The 21,780-nt window shown below is 44.4% G+C and overlaps 1 protein-coding gene across 2 annotated transcripts in view; it reads right to left on the reverse strand.

Annotated features, from left to right (window-relative positions):
* The window catches only part of LOC121985145 (xanthine dehydrogenase-like), a 42,730-nt gene extending 21,475 nt beyond the window's left edge, over positions 1-21,255 (reverse strand). The window contains exons 1-4 of one of the 2 annotated variants that reach the window (XR_006113071.1): positions 20,948-21,255; positions 19,491-19,590; positions 4,643-4,751; positions 2,669-4,165 (exon numbers count right to left, since the gene is read on the reverse strand). Coding sequence is in view for 1 of the 2 variants with exons in the window: in XM_042538435.1 (XP_042394369.1) it covers positions 2,669-4,165; positions 4,643-4,751; positions 19,491-19,590; positions 20,948-21,083 (1,842 nt within the window). In the remaining variant the exon portion in view is untranslated. The remainder of the gene's footprint in view (positions 1-2,668; positions 4,166-4,642; positions 4,752-19,490; positions 19,591-20,947) is intronic. The other variant, XM_042538435.1, reaches the window with a different exon arrangement.
* Positions 21,256-21,780: the final 525 nt, after the last annotated feature.

Raw genomic sequence — 21,780 nt, forward strand, 5'->3', positions numbered from 1 at the left:
GTAGAATTTAATTGAGATTTAAATGAGTTGGAGTTAAACAGAGCCTGAAATTTCATTTAGGATTTAATTGAGTTTCCTTTGACTCAGCCTGGGGTTTTGGATGCAAAGAAACGAGGCAACGATGTTGTGATTGAAGATGTTTATTTGGGGTCAGATCTGTTTACTTTCCATGTGTTTAATTAGGATTTGATTTTATTATTGATTGGTTTGTTGTCATATTGGACTCTCTTGAGGTGTGAATCTGGGGGGTTGCAATTGTTAGCAGATTTGTTTAGGTCAACAATGATTGATGTGTGATATATTCCCATTCTGGAGTTGAATTCCTTGAAACAAAAGGATCTATTAACCTTAATTTTGATCTCAAAGTTTTGAAGTTTCCAAAACCTGATTTTGAACTATGAACAATGTATTTTATTTGGATTTTTTAGTTCTTCTCATTCACCTCATTGTTGTTGCCTTGTGATCATTGTTATAGAAGACCCATATGGTAATGGTTGTTTCATGCTCATTTTTGAAGACAATCAAGTGGTCTAATTGTTGTCGTGTAATAAGTGGTTATATTGTCTTTGCTTGAGGTTGCACCAGTTGTGATAGTCAATGGCGGTGGTTGAGGTTAGATGTCTTATTTCTTAATCTTCAAATACAATTGTCCAAATCGATGAAAGGTGACTGAACATAGAATTGTTGATGGAGTGGTATGTGAATCTTGGTTGGACATTATGTTGGTGTGTTGATTATGAAATGTGTCTATGATATATGTCATATTAAAGGAAATTAAGTAGTGTTTGTAAGCAATATAGAGAAAGGGAAGTGGCCATATTGATTATTCTACTTGGCTAGTTCTATTATGATTGTTTTCTGCCATACCCCACTCAAGTCGATCACCAAACAATAAATCTGGCTTGTTGCACATGACCTTTACATAAACACTGATGCCACAGCAAAACATAACATTTCTAACATACAATCCCAGTAAGCTCCAACAATTAATACTGAATAAAAGCAAACAGTAAGACAACAATAAGGGAATATCAACAATGCTAGTTTCATTATGAACAAGAAAACAACAACTAAAACTTTGAAGTAAACAACAAACACAAAAATGGAACTGCTAATTTTTTAGATGAAACTTATCAAATGAATTTGGTTTTTTATCTAGAAGACTAACTATAGATTATTTTGACAACTAAATATAAAATATAGAGAACATTAGAAGTGGCATATGATTTTAATTGACTTAGAAAAATTTTATTACTATGATGAGTTTTAAAGCTATAAAATGTGGTATTGAAACAAAGTTTGCGTCCCATCCAAAATGAGCAAGGATTTTGCTACTAAGGTGCCAAGGTGGTGACAATACCTAGCTAATATCAATGGCCAGGGAAGTGAGTTTGGGCACAGGGTGACAGGTTTTTTGCTTTCCTACATGAGCAAGGATTTAAAATTGAATTAAACCATGAGATAAGGTTCAATCTCGTAGGAGGAGGAGGAGGAGGAAGAAGAAGAAGAAGAGGGAGGACAAGAGCTGTCATGGCTGAAAGTGTCATTTGTATTGCTTCCAAAAGCATCCATTGAAGGTTCACCTGATGTCATCATCACGACTTGTATATGGAGCAGGATGTCTAGCTTGTGTCAAGTGAGATGATACAAGATTTTAATCTATGAAATGACCAATTAAAATTGTAGAAATGGGCAATGGTATCGAGATCATTTGGTCAAAGAAAGATTATTAGGAGCAAATGTATTATTATTATTAAATAAAACATTTTATTGGAATTAATTGGGTACCTAGGTACATTTAAATTGAGTGTTAGTAAAAGGCAGGAGAATTTAGGAATTTTTATTGATCGAAAAATGTTATTCTATTCTCTCTCGATTCACAATAAACTTTCCCAATCGACAATGAGAGATAGAGAGAATTAGTAGAGGTGTTCAGTTTAATGAGACATGACAAGATTGAACAAATGATCCTTAAGCTTGTGGTAAATCTTAAGTTGTGGCAAAACCAAGCAATTCGAGCACATCAAAAAAAAATCTCACCCTTTCTTAAATAGCATTGATGAATAAAATCTTCATGTAAAACTTGCACAATTATACTGGTAATATCAAACTAACGTTATGAAATTCAATTGATTTCATCAATATTCAATTGAATTGTAAGAAATTTGACAACTATGTGACCGGATCATAGTGTTGGGCAAATCATAATTATCATGCAAATGTGTAGTAGGAAACTAGAAAAAAATGTAATAAAAAATATTGCTATTCAAAAGTTTTCAAAAGTAGCTCCAACACCAATTTTAAATAAGAGAAACTAGCTTGCGAACTAACACGCTCAAAGACGACCAATGAATTTTATAGTTAGATGAGTTGAATCTTAAAAAAAATTAAAGGTGTGAAAGGTAGATATAGCCAAAGCGAAACTCCAATTAACATAGTAAAAATTATTTGGAATTACTAATAATAAATACTTTTATAGAACTAAATGGAGATATAAGATCAAGTACTAGACCCTATATAGTAGAACTTACACAATTGGATGATTATGATAATCATACATGAAAAAAAGACAATTTCACAATAAAGTTCTATAAAGAAGCATAGAGTAAGCATCCAAAACCAAAAAAACATTAATGTGATAAATATTTATAAAAACTTCATTGTGTACCTGTAGCTTTGACGATAGATGCATAGCAGGGAGTCCTACAGATGTCCCATGTCTGGTCAGTTCATAACACTGAATTCCTCTAGTTAGTGGCCTATAATTTGGTTGTATGGCTGACAGACCAGTTGCATTCAAGCCTTCAATTAAAAATCCTTTATGATTCAATTCATTTGTAACAAATGAAAAAAACTTAAAGAAAAAACTTGAACTTAGGGATTTGCGGAATTCCACCATTCCTCCTGGTGCATTTTCTGTAAGAACAATGTCCTCTTGCAATATCTTTAGAGCACCCTGCAATAAAATATCATCCCATTTCTTTCCAATAAGATAGTTCTCAGTCATAGTTGCAGTCAAGGAAACAGGAGCTATGCCTCCATAAACAATAGAGGCATCAAGAACTTCTAATGTTCCATGGTCATGTTTAAGAAAAACACGCATTCCAGCATTAACAAGTGCAATGTCATCTTCTCTCCGATGTGCTTGCTTAAATTCCTTAACAAATTCGAAATGTCTAGTCCAGGGTAGGAAGATGGAGAGTAGTATTTCATCATATGTAAGATTAACTTTTCGATAAGAAAGAAAAAAATCTTTGGCAGGAATTGTTCTAACATTTCCTTTACAGCTTATAACTTGGAAAATTGCTCCTGCAGCCATCCAAAGTGGATTCAAGTCTGAGATTGGGCTAGCAGTACAAATATTTCCACCTACAGAAGCAACATTTTTTATCTGATTTCCAGCAAACCATTTCAGCTGCTCCAGGATTGCTTTGCATGAAGAAGTTTTATCATCAGGATAATCTGTTATTACCTTCCTAAGAAATTTCTGAAGTTCAATGAGTCGTACAGAGGCACCAATTTCAAGTCCTTTCTCATTCAAGCTTAATATATTAAGCTCTGGCACATGTGTGACAGAGATCAAAACTTTGTATTGAAGATTCTTAAACTTTGTTTCAATTCCTACTTCAGTATTACCAATCACAAGCTTGGCATCTCGATACAAAGATTTCAAGTCTAATACTTGCTGGAGTCTAAGAGGTCTGTACCACTTAATTCCTTCAAATCCATGTAAACTAAGTGACATAACTTTCTTTAAGAGAAGTTCTGGCGGGAAAATGAGTTCCCTTTCACTGTACAAACTTCCATCAATTTTGTTGTATAAAAAGGGGTTGTACTGCTTGCCACGCGTTGAGGTTTCAGTACTATTAGTTGTTCCTTTTCCACAGTCGCATGGTTTTCCAGTTGAAGGGCAAATAAAATCACCAGACAAGTTATTTTCTGACATTGTCTTGGTATATATTAGATCATCAGTTTTTGCAAAGACACGAAAAGCATCAAGAATTGGCCTATAACCTGTGCAGCGACATAAATTTCCTGCCAGACATTCTTCAATTTTCTCTTCAGAAGGTGGCTCATTACAAGATCTTAGTAGTGCATACATAGACATGACAAATCCAGGAGTGCAAAATCCACACTGTGAACCATGCGCTTGGGATAATGATTCCTGGAGTTATATCAAACACACAAGAAATCATATAATCAGAGCAATTAGTTGAGACAAAAATGACAAAGGCAATAAGAAACTAGCAAACTGAAACAAGTATGGAAAATACATCACATTAAACAAAAGAAACATGGGTACTATGTGGGAGTAAGAGTGGCTATTCTTGTAGAAAAATCAATCCATATCTATAAAATGTAGTCATTTCCTTTGTCAGTAATTACACTATTGTCGACACACTATCATTATTCCAAACTTCTCCTCAGATTAATGGTTTAAAAACTTAAGAGGGAAAAGAATTAATGGTTTAAAAAAATATAACAAAGAAATTAATAGTTAAATAAAATAAAGAAAAAAAATGAGGAGAAACAAAGACTTTCATATAAAACAGAATAAATAATTCATAAGAAAAAATTACACAATCCTCTAATTGATCTTATTTTCATACTATAAATTAAGCATTGAAGCGAACAATTGTACCTGAATGGGGTGCAAGCTTCGTCCACTATCTCCAATTCCTTCAACTGTTATTACATGCATACCTTCAACAGAATATAACGGAGCCAAGCATGCATTTATAGCATAGTGCCTATACAGGTCATAATATGAGAAAATTAACTTACAATCTAACAAATGGAAATTTCTGTGTTTCATGACATTGAACAGAACTGGATTTTTAAGAAAACACACTATACAACTAATGCGGTGATGATGAGGGACCCCACCCCGCATAAGATAGCTGCCACGATAGAGGTCAAAATCAAGGCGATCAACGCTCAGATATCATTGGTCGGGGGCGACCATGCCCCGATCGAGGGGAGAAGGTTCCGGTCCAATCCCGCGTTCGACACGGGGAGGTGTCAAATGACCGACGCTCAATGAATTATTGGACGCCGAATGGAAGAGAAGACGAGATGTAGAAGCCGGGCCGAGCGGCTACCCCGCTCGGCCAGACAGTAGAGCTTGATATAGACAGAGTTCAACTTCGGCCGAGCGGCTACCTCGCTCGGCCTGGCAACAAGTCTCAGCGGTGGCAAAGTGGAACTTCAGTCGAGCGGACACACGCACGGGAGTAGCGAGGTTCTGGACGACCGGACGGGACACCAGAGCAACGAAATTCCGGCTGAGCAGCCAACCCGCTCGGCCTAGCAGTACACTCCCTCTGATATCCATCAACATCCTTTTGGGAGTTGGTGCCGCGGACACCGAGCATGGACAGCCAGAAGATCATACAGCGGAAGCTTCCACAAAGATATGCTCGACCCATTAAGGTATTGTGTCAGGGGCACTTTATTGACAAGTTTTTTCTGGAAAAGTTTTGAGAAGCGTGCTCGCCTTGGGAAGCATGCACGCACGCTACAGGAACTCTATATAAAGGGGGGTCCAAGCATCGACGGAGGTACGCAATACGCGAGACACTGTGCTCTCTACTGTTCATTTTTGCTCCGCCTTCTGCTTCATCGTCGGTAATTGACTTGAGCGTCGGAAGGCCAACGTCGAGGACCCCTTCCCTGGTTCGGCACTGACGTAATCTGTGTTGCAAGTTTGAGTGGAGTCTACAGGCGGTCAGCGGGAGCGCCACATCCCCAGCTTTCCATCTCATCAACTTTTGGACAGGATCATATTTGGCGCCGTCCGTGGAAACTTAACCTGCATCCGAGCAGAGAAGATGGAGGTCGCTGGACGACTCACCACCGTGACACTCACAAGGAAGAGCTCGACATGCTCGTTCAAGCTAAAGCGGCAAAGATGATCGAGCAGCAGCAGCAACAAGCGTTAGTCGATCGACAAGCGTCGCAGCCTGCAACATCGATGGCCAGGAGACAAGCGGGACAGGAAGACCGAGCGGAGCAAGTCTCCGTATAAGGGCAGAATAGAAGGCCGACAGGAAGCGCCGCCCGCGCCAATCCCCTTTCATCGCGCCTTGTTCCAAACCCCCTCAGAAATAGCCCAGCCAAATCAAGAACGAGGATCGTCTTCAGATGATGCTCCCGTTCGAGATGCACGAAAAGGCAAGGCGCCCCGAAGCAACGCGTCGTCCGAACGAATCAATCGGCAGTTCTCCGAGGAGATCTTACAAGGCCCTCTGCCCAGACACTATACCCCGCTAGCGATCGGGACATACAACGGATCAACCGATCCAGATAATCATCTGGATAGGTTCGATAATGAAGTCACGCTGCACCAGTATACAGATGGGGTAAAGTGCCGAGTCTTTCTTACTACCCTCTCCAGATCGGCGCAGCGTTTGTTCAGAAGATTACCGGATGGATCCATATGCAGCTTCAAGGACTTCTGAGCTGCATTCTTACATCATTTCGCCAACAGTCGACGCTATCAAAAGACGAGCGTCAGCCTCTTCTCCCTGAAGCAAGGATCAAAAGAAATGCTCCGGGCCTACATACAGCATTTCAATCAAGTAGCCATGGACATCCCCTCGTTCTCATCCGAGACAATGATGAACGTCTTCACTCAAGGGCTCGTCGAGGGAGATTTCTTCCAATCGCTCATCAGAAAGCCGCCCAGGGACTTCGACCAAATGCTCAAGAAGGCCAACGAATATATAAATGTGGAAGAAGCCCAAGCAGACAGAAGAAAAGAGGCGCCGACCATCAAGCAGCCATCAGCCGCCCAAAGGGCCAAGGGTCGAAGGAGCATGGCCACACCAGGAGACCAGGACACATGCCGTGCAGCATATGGCTTCCGGTCGGCTGAAGGCGGCAAAAGGCAAGATGTGAACGCCGATGTTCCACAACATGCGTCATTGTCGCGGTTTAACACCAATCGTCAGCCAACCGGCTCCGAAAGGATACCGCCGCCGATCTCCTTCTCCCGATTAGCGACAAAGATATCGATCTACTAGGCGACGAGAGGACGAAAGAAAGGCGCCCGAGCGGCACCATCAACATCGGCGGAGGGAAGAGATTGATCCCTCTCGAGTCCCGACCGAGCGAAATAGACTCACCGCTCGAGAAGAAGAAAACAGAAGCGACGCATCCCGAGGAGAAATAGGCATAATCGCCGGAGGGCCGACTGGCAGTGACTCCAACAGAGCCAGGAAGTCGTACACTCAGCGGCTGGAGATCCACGCGGTGGGATGCAGCAGAGAGAAGGTCGAAGGGCCTGAGATCAACTTCAGCCCCAGCGACTCGGAGGGAGTGGAGATCCCTCACGTCGACGCGCTGATCATCCGGGCGGTAATCGCTAATTATACTATTCACCGAACCTTTGTTGATACAGGGAATTCAGTGAACATCATCTTTAAGAAGGTATTCGATCAATTACAAATTGATCAGAATGAGTTGCTGCCCATAACGACCCCTCTTTACGGTTTCACGGGCAACGAAATACTACCGCTCGGACAGGCCCGACTAGCCATCTCGCTCAGGGAAAACCAGTGACGAGAACCAGAACCACGAACTTCATCGTGATGGACGCACCGTCGGCCTACAACGTCATCCTGAGCCGATCGGCCCTCAACGAGTTCTGAGCAGTGGTGTCTACTTACTGTCAAAAAATCAAGTTCCCGGTGGACGACCGAGTGGGCGAAGTCAAAGGCGATCAGTTGGTCGCTCGGTGATGCTACGTCGAGATGGTTAAGACCGAAGCGAAAGCGCTCGGAAGAATCCGCGCTTGGAGGTAAACGCAATCACTGAAAAGCCTCCCACATTGGTGTACGAAGAAAAGGAGGAGGTTCAAATCCACCCCAGCCGATCGGAAGCAACCACTTTTATCGCCGCCGACTTGGAGGTGGAGAGAAGGCAGAGTTGATCTCCTGCCTTAGACAAAATTATGATGTGTTCGTCTAGTCGACACACGAGCTTCCCGATATCTCCCCGAGCGTGGCTCAGTATGAGCTTCACGTCCGACCGGACGCTCGGCCAGTGAAGCAAAGAAGAGGGACTTCAGCGTGGAGCAAAATTTGATCATCCGGACGAAGATAGAGAAGTTGTTGGAGGCCAGCCATATTAGGGAAGTTCAATTCCCGAGTTGGCTAGTCAATGTCGTATTAGTCTCCAAGCCGGGCAATAAATGGCGGATCTACATCGACTTCCGTGATTTAAACAAGGCATGCCCAAAAGACTTCTATCTGTTACCTAGGATAGACCAGATGGTGGACTCAACGACGTGTTGCGAGCTGATCTGCATGCTCGACACATACCAAGGGTATCACCAAGTGTCGCTCACCCGAGAAGACCAGGAGAAGGTCAACTTCATTACGACCGACGGAACGTACTGCTATAACGTCATATCGTTCGAACTCAAGAATGTCGGAGTCATTTACCAGAGGCTGATGAACAAGGTGTTCTGATGGCAGATCGATTGTAATATGGAGGTATACGTCGACGACATATTAATAAAATTCCTCCGAGCTGCTGACCTGTGCGCATATATCGAGGAGACCTGTCGAACGCTGAGAGCTTATGAGATAAAGTTAAACCCTGGCAAGTGTCTGTTCGGCGCGAAGAGTGGTCACTTCGTGGGTTATATCGTCACCGAGAGAGGCATCGAAGTCAATCCAAGCAAAGTCAATGCGTTGCAAGACATGCCGTCGCTTCGGAACATGAAGGAAGCTCAATGGCTAACCGGTCGGATCACGGTGCTGTCCAGATTCATATCCAAGTCATCTGACCAAAGTCTACCATTCTTCAAAGTGCTTCGCCGAGCTACCAAATTCCAATGGGACGCCGAGTGTGATCGGGCATTGGAAGAGCTCAAGGAATATCTAAACTTCTTCCCTATACTGGCCAAGCCGGTTGTTGGTGAGCCACTTTAGATTTATCTATCATCCAACAAACATGTCGTTGGATCGGCTCTAGTTAGGCAGAACGGCCAAAAGCAGCAACCTGTATACTTTTTGAGCCATATATTGAAGGATGTAGAATCTCGCTACACCGGTCTTGAAAAATTAACTTATGCTTTGATTCTCGCCGCTCGGAGGCTTCATCCATACTTCCTAGTACACACAATCATCGTGCTAACTAACAGTGCCTTGGGACGAGTCCTTCTCAACCCCGAGGCATCAAGAAGGCTAATCAAATGGACGACCGAACTAAGCGAATTCGACATACAATATCAACACCGAGCGGGAATCAAGGCTCGGGCCTTGGTGGATTTCGTCATAGAGGTCCAGAATGTCGAACCGGAGGCAACATGGAAGATATATGTGAACGGCACGTCCACCCGGCAAGGTAGCGGAATCGGCATATTGCTCATCTCACCACGAGAAGACTGGATGCAGGTTTCCATTCGGCTTGACTACCGCGCCACCAATAATGAAGCTGAGTATGAAGCATTAATAGTCGGCTTATAGGCAGCCCGGCATGTGGGAGCCGTTAAAATCCTCATCTGTTCGGATTCTCAGTTGGCTGCTCAGCAGCTATCTGGGACGTTCGAGATAAGCAATGTCCGACTCAAGCTTTATGCGGAAGCCTTTGAGAAGCTGAAGGCCAACTTTCAGGAGGTCGTTATACAAAAAATCCCTCGATTGGAGAATTAGACGGCAAATGAGTTAGTAAAATTGGCTAGCTCGTTGACGCCGATCGTCATAGGGCAGCCGATTGAACAGGTCTCGCTCGTGGCACATATCGACTGAATGGAAGGAATAACCTTCCCCAACGACTAGAGAACGGCCCTGTTAGAGTTCTTGCGGTCGAGAGCCACACCTGCCGATCCGGAAGAAGCTCGCTTGCTGAAGAAGAGGGTCGGACAATTCACCTTGATTGGGGACAAGCTCTATAAGAGAGTCTTCTCCAAGCCCTACTCAAGTGCGTCGGATCGGAAGATGCTGAATACATTCTACGGGAGGTGCACCAAGGTTCCTACGGAGATCACCCGAGCAGCCGTGCGTTAGCTCGAAAGATACTCCTGACCGGATATTTTTGACTGACCCTCTAAGAATATACTGCTCGGACGGTGGCCACCTGCTTGTCTTGCCAGAAGTATCACAACCTTCTGCACCGACCGAGCGAGGAAATGAAAGCGTCCACAGTATCTTGCCCGTTCGACCAATGGGACATGGATATCGTTAGGCCATTCCCCATGGCAACCAATCAATGAAAATTTTTGCTCGTCGTGGTGGACTACTTCTCGAAGTAGGTGGAAGCCGAGCTGCTTGCAAGAATAACCGAGCAGATGGTCATTAAGTTTGTTTGGCAGAGCATCATATGTCGGTTCGGCATCCCACGCCGACTCGTATCAGACAATGGGAGGCAATTTGCCGGTCAGGGACTCAAAGAGTAGTGCGAGGACTATGACATCCAACATACCTTCACCTCTGTGGCCTATCCCCAAGGCAACGGACAAGCCGAAGTCGCCAATCGAGAGATCCTCAAAGTTCTACGCGCTCAACTCGACCACGTCGGAGGCAGCTGGGTCGACGAGTTCTCCAATGTATTGTGGGCCCTTCGTACGACCCCGAAGGAGGCGACCGGCGTAACCCCCTTTCACTTGGTATATGGCGGCGAAGCAGTCGTCCCCATGGAGATCGAAGTAGAATCCGATCGAGTGCAGTACTACGATGAAGGAAACGTCGAACGGAGGCTCATGGAGCTCAACTTGGTGGACGAAACGCGGGCGAAAGCAGCTATTCGGCTCACAGCGTATCGACAACGAATGAAACAGAACTACAACCGGAGGGTGATCCCGAGGTCCTTCCAGGTCGGCGATCTCGTCTGGAAGAAAGTGAAGTTGGTCGGTGACGTCACCAAGCTCGAAGCCCCATGGGCGGGACCTTTCAAGATCGTGCAGAAGCTCCGTTCGGGCGCCTACTACATGGAGGATGAAGAAGGAAGGCAGCTCGAGAGGCCATGGAGCGCAAATCATCTCCAACCCTAAGGGTCGAATAAGAGGTGCGCGAGTGAATACATGTATTTTTGTATGTTTCCCGAACACGGGGTAAAATATGAATAAAAAGCGAAGGCCTCTTGAGATGTGTCTCCCTCAACAGTCGAGCAGCGACCTTAAACCCTGGTCTACGTCAATGGTCGAGCGATGACCTTAAACCCTGGTCTACGTCAATGATCGAGCGATGACCTTAAACCCTCGTCTTCCCTAACGGTCGAGCGGCGACCTTAAACCCGGGTCTACATCAACAGTCGAGCAGCGACCTTAAACCTGGGATCATATCAACGGTCGAACGGTGATCTTAAACCCCAGTGTTCGCCTAATCTTCCTCAACAATTGAGCGACGACCTTAAACCCTTGGCTCAGTGAGCGGGCATGCATCGATGAATAGCCGACCGTGAACTCGGGCTACTCAAAAGATCGAAGTCTTCAAAATAGACCGCTCGGGACTATTCTTCAAAATAACCAATCGGAAGGTCACAAAATCATAATGGAACTCTGAAGACAAAAAGGATCGATCAGTTGGATAGACTAATCGTGGACGATCGGAGGAGTCACGAGGCCACGAGTTCTTGCAATGCTCAAAAAATGAGTTGAAAAGACAAATACAAGGAGATAAAACTTGGCCGGACAGATAATCATTCATTAAAACTTCAAAAATTTTACAGGAGCTCGCGACCTCGCTCAAGGTAATCCAGGGTGTCATCAGGTAGCGACGCGGTAAGCTTGTCTGGCTAATGATGTTACTGGTCAGAGCTGCCGACAGGTAGCCTCCCTCTCTGAGCTGGTCGATCGTCGAACCGGCCAGCCTCGGCATCTTGGTAAGTCTTCAAAGTCGTTCGGGAGGCCTCCAACTTCTCCTTCGCGATGGCCAGTGCATTATCTTTGGTAGAGAGTTGGCCGCAAAGGGCAGCTTCTTCGGCCGACCGATTGTTTCGCTTGGTGACCAGAAAATCCTCAGCTTCCTTGAGTTTCTTGGCGAAAGCCCAGGCCTCCTTATTCTTCAGTTCGAGGTATTCGATGGCCCAAAGCTTCCTCGCATTGGCCGACTCGATCTTGTTGTCAAAGGTGTTACCTGCTTGTTAAACTAAGCCAGTAGAGTGGTCTGCTCTGCGCTTTTTCCCTGCTCGGCTTGTAGCAGCTGGTTGCTCTTCTCCAGGTCAGCCCTCAGCTTAGCCACTGCAGCATTCGTCTACTGCTAAGAGGAGGATAACTGGCCGCTCGACGCTTTCAGTTTCTTCACTTCCTCCTCCAAAAATGCGAGCCTTTGGCACATGGTTAGGTCTCCACCCAATACTGCAAGCAAGAGAACATAAGCACCGGTCGAAAATAAACTGTGAAAATGCAACACTTACCCCAGTAGACATCTGGGTGTGGTTGTCCGCGAGCGCTCCCGGAGGCATCATCGCTGCGCGGGCTCGGGCATCCGCCCATATTTGGGCGAGCGACCCTTGGATGATTATTTGGTGCTCGGGAGCTCAGGATTCAGCACTAGATTCACGTCACTCCTCGGTCGGAAGATGCAATACCGCCGTTATATGGCGCTAGCCGCTCGGGGCTGACTGTGCAGAGGTTGCTTGCTCGGAGGGTCGTGACGAAGACCCCGAACGGATGTCAGACTTCTTGACCTTCGATTTTGGTGGCATGAAGGCCACTGGCGGCGCGTAGACGGCTCCTTGTGGCAGACCGGACAAGGAGGGAGTCCGGTCAAACGACGTATTAGCCACCGTCTCTTGGACTGGAGTGGGGGTCGACATTTCAACTTGTTCGGCAAACCGCACCACCGAAGATGCGGAGCGTGATGAAGGCTCCGTTCGGCGCCTCTTACGTCTGATCAATGGCTCGCCTAAGGCGGCTGAGCCCGAAGCCTCCTCAACTTGAACGACCGGAAGCCGTTCCGAAGGAGGTTGTGAGCCACTAATCACTCCACCACTTATCAAGACGGGAGCTGCTTCGCTCTCATCTTGCGGCTCTTCTTGTGAGCTGACCGGCAACAGGCCGCAGCTCTCCAATTCTTCCACAGCAGCTGCATTGATCATGACATCCGCAAGCTTCGCCTTATCGGCCAAACGTGCACATAGTATGACTTCGGCTGCAAAAGAGGAAGAAAAATCAGTTAGAATCAAAGGAATAAGTGAAGAAATATCATACCTAGGCTGGACAGAAGCCGGGTGCGGATCGGACTCAGACCGAAGATGTAGAGGACACCCTCCAACAGCAATTTATGGATGTCATACTTTTGACCGGCCAGCATGGAAGCGGCGTTGAGATACTCCGATCGGCTTTTATACTGTTTCAAGGGAGGTTGGGCCGCCACATCGAGCTGCCAGTGGGTCGAGAAGTCCGGCCGCTCGGGAAGGCGTACAAAAAAGAAATATTCCCTCCAATACTTGTTGGAGGTCGACATTTTGGCGAAGAAAACTAAGCTCACTCGGGCTTGGAAAAGAAAAGTCCCCATCTCGGACAATTTTAGATAATAAAAAATAGTGGAAGATCCAGGGTGAGAGGAATGTCGTGCAGGCGGAACAAGATCACTACCTCGTACAGCAGCCGGAAGAAGTTCAGCACTAGTTGATGAAGATACGGAAGTACTTACATATGGCGGGAAGAAGGGGTGAATAGGAAACCGCAGACTGACAGTAAACTGATCCCTAAAGAAACAAATGCAACCAGACGGTGGAGAATTTGGCTGATCGGAAGGAGAGAGAAGAAAGACTTGATAATCAGCAGGAAATTCATAGGCGGCAGTCAAACTCTCAGCATCGCCGATGTCAAACCGGAACTCAGTAGAGGTGTACCAGAGCCTAGGGATGCCAGCGGGAGACTGTGAGGAACTCACCATCACAAAAACAAGGGACGGTGAAGAGATGCGAAGGGAAGAAAGCCTATGTTGAACCCCATGGTAGTTTTGATGTGATCAACCAAGTTAGTTAGGTCCTGCGTTGCATTTGATCCCTGTGTCTGAGTGAGCAGGAGCTTAGGAGCACAGGAAGTCGAGCGGAAGACGCAGCTAGCGAGAAGGACGGCACGGGAAGGGAGCCGACGGGCTCGGTGCGTCCGAAGGACGAGAGAGCTGCGGAAGAGTACTCCGGTGGGCGTGAAGAGCATGCGCGGCGTTCGAGGGACGTTAAGCCGGGACGGAAGGCTGCTCGAGGAGAAGGCCGGAAATTGGGTTCGGGTGAGCCCTATTCCGGTTGGCCGCAATCACCCAAAAGATCAGAGCGTCGGAAGTCAAAGTGGAGCAAAGACACAAGCTGGAATGTTGAGCTGGGCGCCCATCGCTGGAGGCGCCCACTGAGGCGCTCAGTTGAGGCGCCCGCCTTTGGCGCCTCGGGCTTGATGAAGGCGCCAACGGGTCCGACGGATCAGTGCGCGGATAAAGTTTTATCCACGATCGAGCCGGAGGCGCCAACCTTGTTGAGGCGCCTGACCTCGATAGACTTTCCAGAGCTATAAAGCCCCCGAGCTAGGAATGAGAGAACAACTCAAGCAATCAATCTGTAGTGTTTCCTAGCAATAGTTCCGAGCTTTAAAGGCTTCTCCGCCTTCAAGAAAGGAGAGTTTCTTTTAGTACGCTTCTACCTTGGATTAACAACCTCCTTGGTCATAACCAAGTTAATTCTTTCTTTCTTCGTTTTATTATTTTATTAACTATTGCACTAACTAGTGAAAGTACGAGGAGGGTATTTTCGTTTTTGTTTTCAGACCCCCCTCTTGCCGGTCTCCGCCGCACCAACAAGTGGTATCAAAGCCCGATCGCCTCGGAAGGACTAACCGCCAATCAAGCACTACGATCAAGACGATGGCCGAAGCAAACATCCATCCCAGTTCGACGGAGATTTCGCTACATGGAAGCGAAAAATGGAGGTATTTTTAAACCGATTTTGATATTCTTATTACAATGAAATATGGTTTTGCAAAAAGACAAAGAAGAAAACACATGGAGCAAGAAGGAAGCCGATTTCGTCGCCAACTAAAAAGCTGAGTTTGCTGCCGCCGCAAGAAGTAAATCGGATCGAAGCTACGACTCAGGTCTGGGAAAATTCTGGAGCTACACGAAGGTACTTCCAAGCGAAGCGAAGCGCGACATCCTCCTGAACCAGTTAACGAACCTCCGGATGAACCAAGGCGAGAAGGTAGCGACTCCAAGCGAGAATCAAGGAGCTAATAACGCAACTAACGAACCTGGAGAAGAGGTAACCAACCGGGACTCTATCCCAGACGCCAACGCCTTCCCTAACTCCAGTGGGCTTCCTTAGTAGACGCGACACATCTCTAAGGACCTCGAGGTAAGTACTTTAGAACAATTATTTTCCACTTTTGAACTTCACGAATCTCGAGTTTGAGAACCCATCGGAGCAGAGAAGACAAGTCGAACATTGCCTTAAAGGCAAAGATGAATAGCTCGGTCGACGAATCCGAAGCGGCACTACTGGTAAGACGCTTCAATAAGTTTTTAGTACTAATAAATTTAAATCGCAGAGGCATCATCGAAAGAAGAGGACGGTTCAACTGCAACGAAGAGGGACACATCAAAGATGATTGCCCAAAACTAAAGAGAAAGGAGAAAGAAAGGGCAAAGCAAAAAAAGAAACCAGAAACCTCCAAGCACAAGAATCGAAGGCTACTTGGTCGGATTCGTCATTCTCCGAATCGAAGTCGAAGAATTGGACTAGCGATGGCCAACCATCAAGAAGAAGAAACGTCCACCGGTGACGAAGCATCGGCGAAGGGGACGCCGGAAGAAAAGGGGAGCGCCACCGGACTGTAAGTAAGGTACGCAATCTAACCCCAACTCAATCTTTCAAATTTATCAAGTCTCTTTCTAAAGAGTTAGATCAATTAGAAAAAGAGAATGCTGAACTAAAGTTGAACTTAGCAAGAGCATGCCCGTTAGAAATATATGATCATCTAAAATCAGAAAATGAAAATTTAAAATTAGAAATTGAAAAATGATGCATGCTTAAAGAAATTTCCAAAGTCAAAAATTAGAACTTATGGTAAATTAAATTGGTATATAAGGAAGCATCAAGGTCAACTTAGAAAAATACCAAGAAACTATGTACCCCCTAGATTTTTTAATAATCCTGTAGGAAGAAACCTCTATTGGGTTCCAAAATCTGTACTTAATTAATTTTTCAAAAATTAAAAGCTTAAAGTGAGAGAATTAAACATTGAAATTCTTTATGGAAGCTTTGTCTAAGGAAGTGGCCTAGTGCCTCGCCACGACCTGGAAGCTAAAATATTGGAAGAAAATGTTTAATTAACTTTTTTTTGAAAAAGCATTAAACTAGAATCAAATAATGATTAAAAGTTTTTAAATCTTTTTAAATTCTAAAAAGTCAGATTGTGAAAATAAATAAAAAAAATAAAAAAAAAATATTGACTTAGAAATTTTTTTAGAAAAATTTATTTTTCCTTAGAATTTTTTTTTCATATTGACTTAGAAATTTTTTATGGAAAAATTCGTTTTGACTTAATTTTGACTTAGAAGATTATTTTTTTTGAATAACTTAGAAATTTTTTTTAAAATTCATTTTTAACTTAGAATTTTTTTTAATTCTATACATTTCACTTAACTTAAGTTATTTGTTTCAGATTTTCTTAACCCCATTTTTGCTGTGATCAAAGGGGGAGAGAAAAGTACAAGTTTAGGGGGAGTTAGAAAAAATTTAAAATTTCTGTTATTATTTTTATAAAAAGTGTTGCAATTTTACTAATTGCAAAAATTATGTTTAACTTATTAGTTTAGTAATTTTTCTTTAAAATTACTTTTTATGTCTATTTTAACCCTAACTTGAACTTGGGTTGATACACATCAAAAAGGGAGATTGTAACCCATGGTAGTTTTGATGATCAACCAAGTTGTTAGTCTGCGTTATTTGATCCCCGTGTCTCGAGTGAGTAGAGCTAGAGCACAGTCGAGCGAAATGCGAGAAGGATCAGACGGAAGGAGCCGACGGGGCGTCCAAGGACGAGAGTCGCTAAGAGTACTCGGCGTGAAGAGCATGCTCGAGGGACGTTAAGCCGGACGGAAGGTCGCCGAGGAGAAGGCCGGAAATGGGTTCGGGTGAGCCTTGGTCGGCCGCAATCACCCAAAAGATCGGAGCGTCGGAAGTCAAAGTGGAGCAAAGACACTGGAATGTTGAGTCACTGAGGCGCCTGTTGAGGCGCCCACCTGGCGCCTCAAGGGCGCCTTCACGATGGCGCCTCAACAGTCGATTGATCACAGGCGTGGATAAAGTTTTATCCGCTGACCGAGCTGGAGGCGCCTTGAACCTTGTTGGAGGCGCCTTGGACCCTCGGGATAGACTTTCCAGGAGCTATATAAAGCCCCCTGGAGCTAGGAATGAGAGAACAACTCAAGCAATCAATCTGTAGTGTTTCCTAGCAATAGTTCTGAGCTTTTGAAAGTGTAAAAGGCTTCTCCGCCTTCAGCAAAGGAGAGTTTCTTTTAGTACGCTTCTATTGCCCTGGATTAACAACCTCCTTGGTTGTAACCAGGTTAATTCTTCTGTGTCTTTCTTTTACTGTTTTATTATTTTGTTAACTATTGCAATAACTGAGTTGAAAGTACGAGGAGGGTATTTTCGTTTTTGTTTTCAGCAATTCACCCCCCTCTTGCCGGTCTCCGCTGCACCAACAGCCTATTGGCAGAATTATCGCCGGAACACTAAGAGACGCTGAAAAACTCGAAGACGGGGAAGTATAGAGGAAGAAAGCAAGGTGCGATTGGAAGGAAGCTTACTAGAGATCGCAGAAGGTTGTCGGAGAAAGGGGGTGATGGAGTAGATCGCGGTGCCACCGAGAAGCTTGTAAACGAAGATGACGCAGGGTAACGAAGATGAAGCGGGCGATGTTTATAAACTCTGGGGTCGACCGACTGGAGCCGTCCGATCTAGGTCTCGAAAACCCAGGTAAAGATCGGGCCGTTGAATTTGAACCGTCAAACATCACATCGCCAGCGGATATCCGCCTGTCACGTCAGGCGTACGACGGCAACGGGCGTGACACGTGGCGCATCGCCACGGGCCGACATTTAATGAGGGCAATTAAAAGGCATGGGGGCGCACTCAGCCTTAATGCGTGGAGATTTGCACGATTTCCTAGAAATCAGGGTGACGTAAGCTCGGATATCCAAAGAAGCCCCAGAAGAGATTGCCAAGTATGAATGCTCGTTGTTCCGATCGGCTTAAGGGAGCATACCTACGGCCGAACGACAAGCTTCAACAAGCCACCGACAGAGAGCGGTCACACAGCCGACCGTTGTATCGCGTTAGCCCGATCAGAAATCAAGTAGTGACGAAGTCGATCGGATGGCACGCTTCACAAACAATTATCCAGTCAGTCGGACTTGCAGCCTTCTTTGACTAAACTTGAGAGGGAGACATGTGATACGGTGATGATGAGGGGCCCCACCCCGCGAAAGATAGCTGCCACGGTGGAGGTCAAAGTCAAGGCGATCAACGCTCAGATATCATCGGTCGGGAGGCGACCATGCCCCGCCTCAGGGGAGAAGGTTCCGGTCCGATCCCGCGTTCGACACGGGGAGGTGTCAAATGACCGATGCTTAATGAATTATTGGACGCCGAACGGAGGAGACGGCGAGGTGTAGAAGCCAGGACGAGCGGTTACCCCGCTCGACTAGGCAGCAGAGCTTGATATGGGCAAAGTTCAACTTCGACCGAGCAGCTACCCCGCTCGGCCTAGCAGTAGGTCTCAGAAGTGGCAAAGTGGAACCTCAGTCGAGCGGACACACGTACAGGAGTAGCGAGGTTCTAAACGACCGAACAGGACACCAGATCAACGAAATTCCGACCGAGTGGCCAACCCGCTTGGCCTAGCAGTACACTCCCTCTGATATTCATCGACATCCTTTTGGGAGTTGATGCAGCCGACACCGGGCATGGACAGCCAGAAGATCTTACGACGGAAGCTTCCACTCTCACTTCAGAGATATGTTCGGTCCGTTAAGATACTATGTAGGGACACTCTACTACAAGTCTTTTCAAGGAAAACTTTGAGAAGCGTGCTCGTCTTGGGAAGTGTGCACGCATGCTACATGAATATAAAAGGAGGTCCAAGCATCGGCGGAGGTACGCAAAACGCGAGACACTGTGCTCTCTACTGTTCATTTTTGCTCCGCTTTCTGCTTCATCGTCGGTGACTGACTTGAGTGTCAGAGGGTCAACGCCAGGAACTCCTTCCCTGGCTCAGCACTGATAGGTTTGAGCGGAGTCTACAAGCGGTCAGCAGGCGTGCCACATCCCCAGCTTTCCAGCTCATCGACTTTCGGACAGGATCAACAACAAAGTATACCAAACCCCTTCATAAATCGATTCATAATGTAGCCAACAATAAAAGCAATCAATCTCACGCCACATAAGCATTTTGCACCATGAGTTTAGTGAAATTCAAGATTCCATATCGAACAAAAAATTTATCAATAAAAGTAATTATGCTAATCAGAAAATTTACTCACTGTGATTTCCTTGACCGTTCATCAAAACAGGAAATCATTACTGTGCAAGCTCCACAGCCACCTTCACCACAGCCGAGTTTCGTTCCTGTTAGACCAATATCTACATCCAGGAAAAAAAATGGAGTTATCATGTTGTTTACAGTCATAAAGATCTATTGAAGAACAACCAAACAACATCAAACTCTCAGCAAGAGAAACAGACAGATTCAAAAAGATGGTGGTTGAAACATAGAAATTATATCACAAAGATAACTCCATGAACATGATTTAGTTAGAAAATAGTTTGGAAGCCAATCACAGGCTATGCTGCCTGTACCTGTACCATACAGCCTGTATTGAACTGTATTTTGTGTAACAGTTTCCTTGCCTTATATTCTAGAATAGTCTATCTATAGTAATATAAAAATACTTTAGAAATACAACAAAGTATAGAGATTTCTTCCTCCGTTTTTTGTCATGTTGCAAATGAATTTTAGTTGATTCCATAAAGATCTCATATTTGCTAAACTTTTAAGGCTGCTTAAATTGATTATAAATTTTTATTTGTTTGTTTCCATGTTACTCTTTATTTCTGTTTGAGTAGGTATTGGTTATTTATTCCCAAGAAAAAGACTTAAGTGTCCCTGCTCATTGCAACAATGAATCGAGCAGATACAATTATATTCAGTCACCAAATACAAGTGAACATTATGTCTTCAACTGCAGTGATATGGCTGGAGATGCAGAGGGCTTGGCTTTTTTCTGTGTCATTGTAAGTTTTTATTTGTCATGCTTTGGTTGGGAAATGCTTCTCAGCCTAGAAACTCGTCATTCCCTCACAAGAGAAGAAACAAAAGAAGACGACATAATATGTTGAAACCTGAAATTAGCACTATCAAGTAGGACCAAAGGGCATTGATCAAAAGGGTTCAAGAGAAACAACAACAACAACAAATAATATGGATATTCTTAGGTAGACTCCAGTCACGTGTCATTCTTGCAAGGTGCAGACTTCTAACCTCTCTTTGATTTCATTGTGTTTACATTTGGTTAGCTGAATTTTCTCAAAAACCTCATTTGGTTCAGAGCCTTCCTATCGTTCAAGTTTATACATAACTTTGCCTCATTTGGTTCAAAGCCTTATTCTATTTACTCAAAACTTTAGAATTATAGGGCCTTGCCCATTAAATACGCATCTTTCCATCTTCCCTTATAGTTAATCCCTTCTTCGTAGATCATTTCTAAGCCTAACTTCTTCCCCTATTTTTGGTCTTCTATTTCCCTTTTACGTAGAAAAAAAAAATCCAGTAGGGGCTTGCGATGTCAAAGTGTCTATACCACAAAAAAAACCATTATAAGAGACGACGAAGAATAAAGCTATACTGCAGAAATCAATATGGCGAGTCCCCAAAAGAGCAAACTTTACATTAATTTTCCATAAGATAACGTTGCGCAAATAAACGAGGGAAATTGCAGACCTCTTAGGTACTGAAGAAGGGTGAGGTGCGCTAACCCATCGGGCAACACCCTGCGGACACCGTTGACGTAGACGATAGCCTCCGTTGACCATTCTCCCTCAGCGATCACCTCCTCTGCCTTGATTAGGGAGCCCATCTTTCGACTCTCGATCCAACCTTCGCGTACTAAAACTATTTCAAGATCCGAGGAAACCCCAAGCGAGAGCGAACCGCCTCAGCCCAGCGTTCCACCGCCCTTCTGGGAGCAGAATCGAGCGGATCTCAGACGAGGAGGCGCGGACAAAATTGCGACGCCTGTCAATGGGACGAATCCGTTAAATAGAGCACATTATGTTTTTCAAATCTAATATGCCATTTTTTTTTTTTTAGCCCAGTTTAGGCACCAAGGATCGGCAGATTAGCATATAGTTATATTAAATTCATGTATTTAATCCTAATAATTCAATTATTATATACCCATATCCTCACACCTTATAATTATTATTAGTGTGCCATTGATTAATTCCATTTTACTCTTACACTTTAAGGAGTCTTATAAATTCTTCCCTAACTTTAGAACATCCATATCAATCTCACTATCTAAAATACATAATTTAAAATAAAAAAAAGTTATTTAATTAAATTTAAATATTCATTTTTTTAATAGACCATATATCTATTCTCTAAATTTAGAAAAATATTATTCATAATATATAATTTAAAGAATGGAATAAAATTTACTGTAAAATTTTTGAATAAGAAATTCTTATGTCTTAACAATGGCTTTACATTTTAACGTGCCCTAGTTTTATTTTTGGATGCTGAATCAGTGTGGCAACTGGAAAGGGCTGCAT

The sequence above is a fragment of the Zingiber officinale genome, chromosome 5B, assembly GCF_018446385.1.
Source record: "Zingiber officinale cultivar Zhangliang chromosome 5B, Zo_v1.1, whole genome shotgun sequence".
Lineage (NCBI taxonomy): Eukaryota > Viridiplantae > Streptophyta > Magnoliopsida > Zingiberales > Zingiberaceae > Zingiber > Zingiber officinale.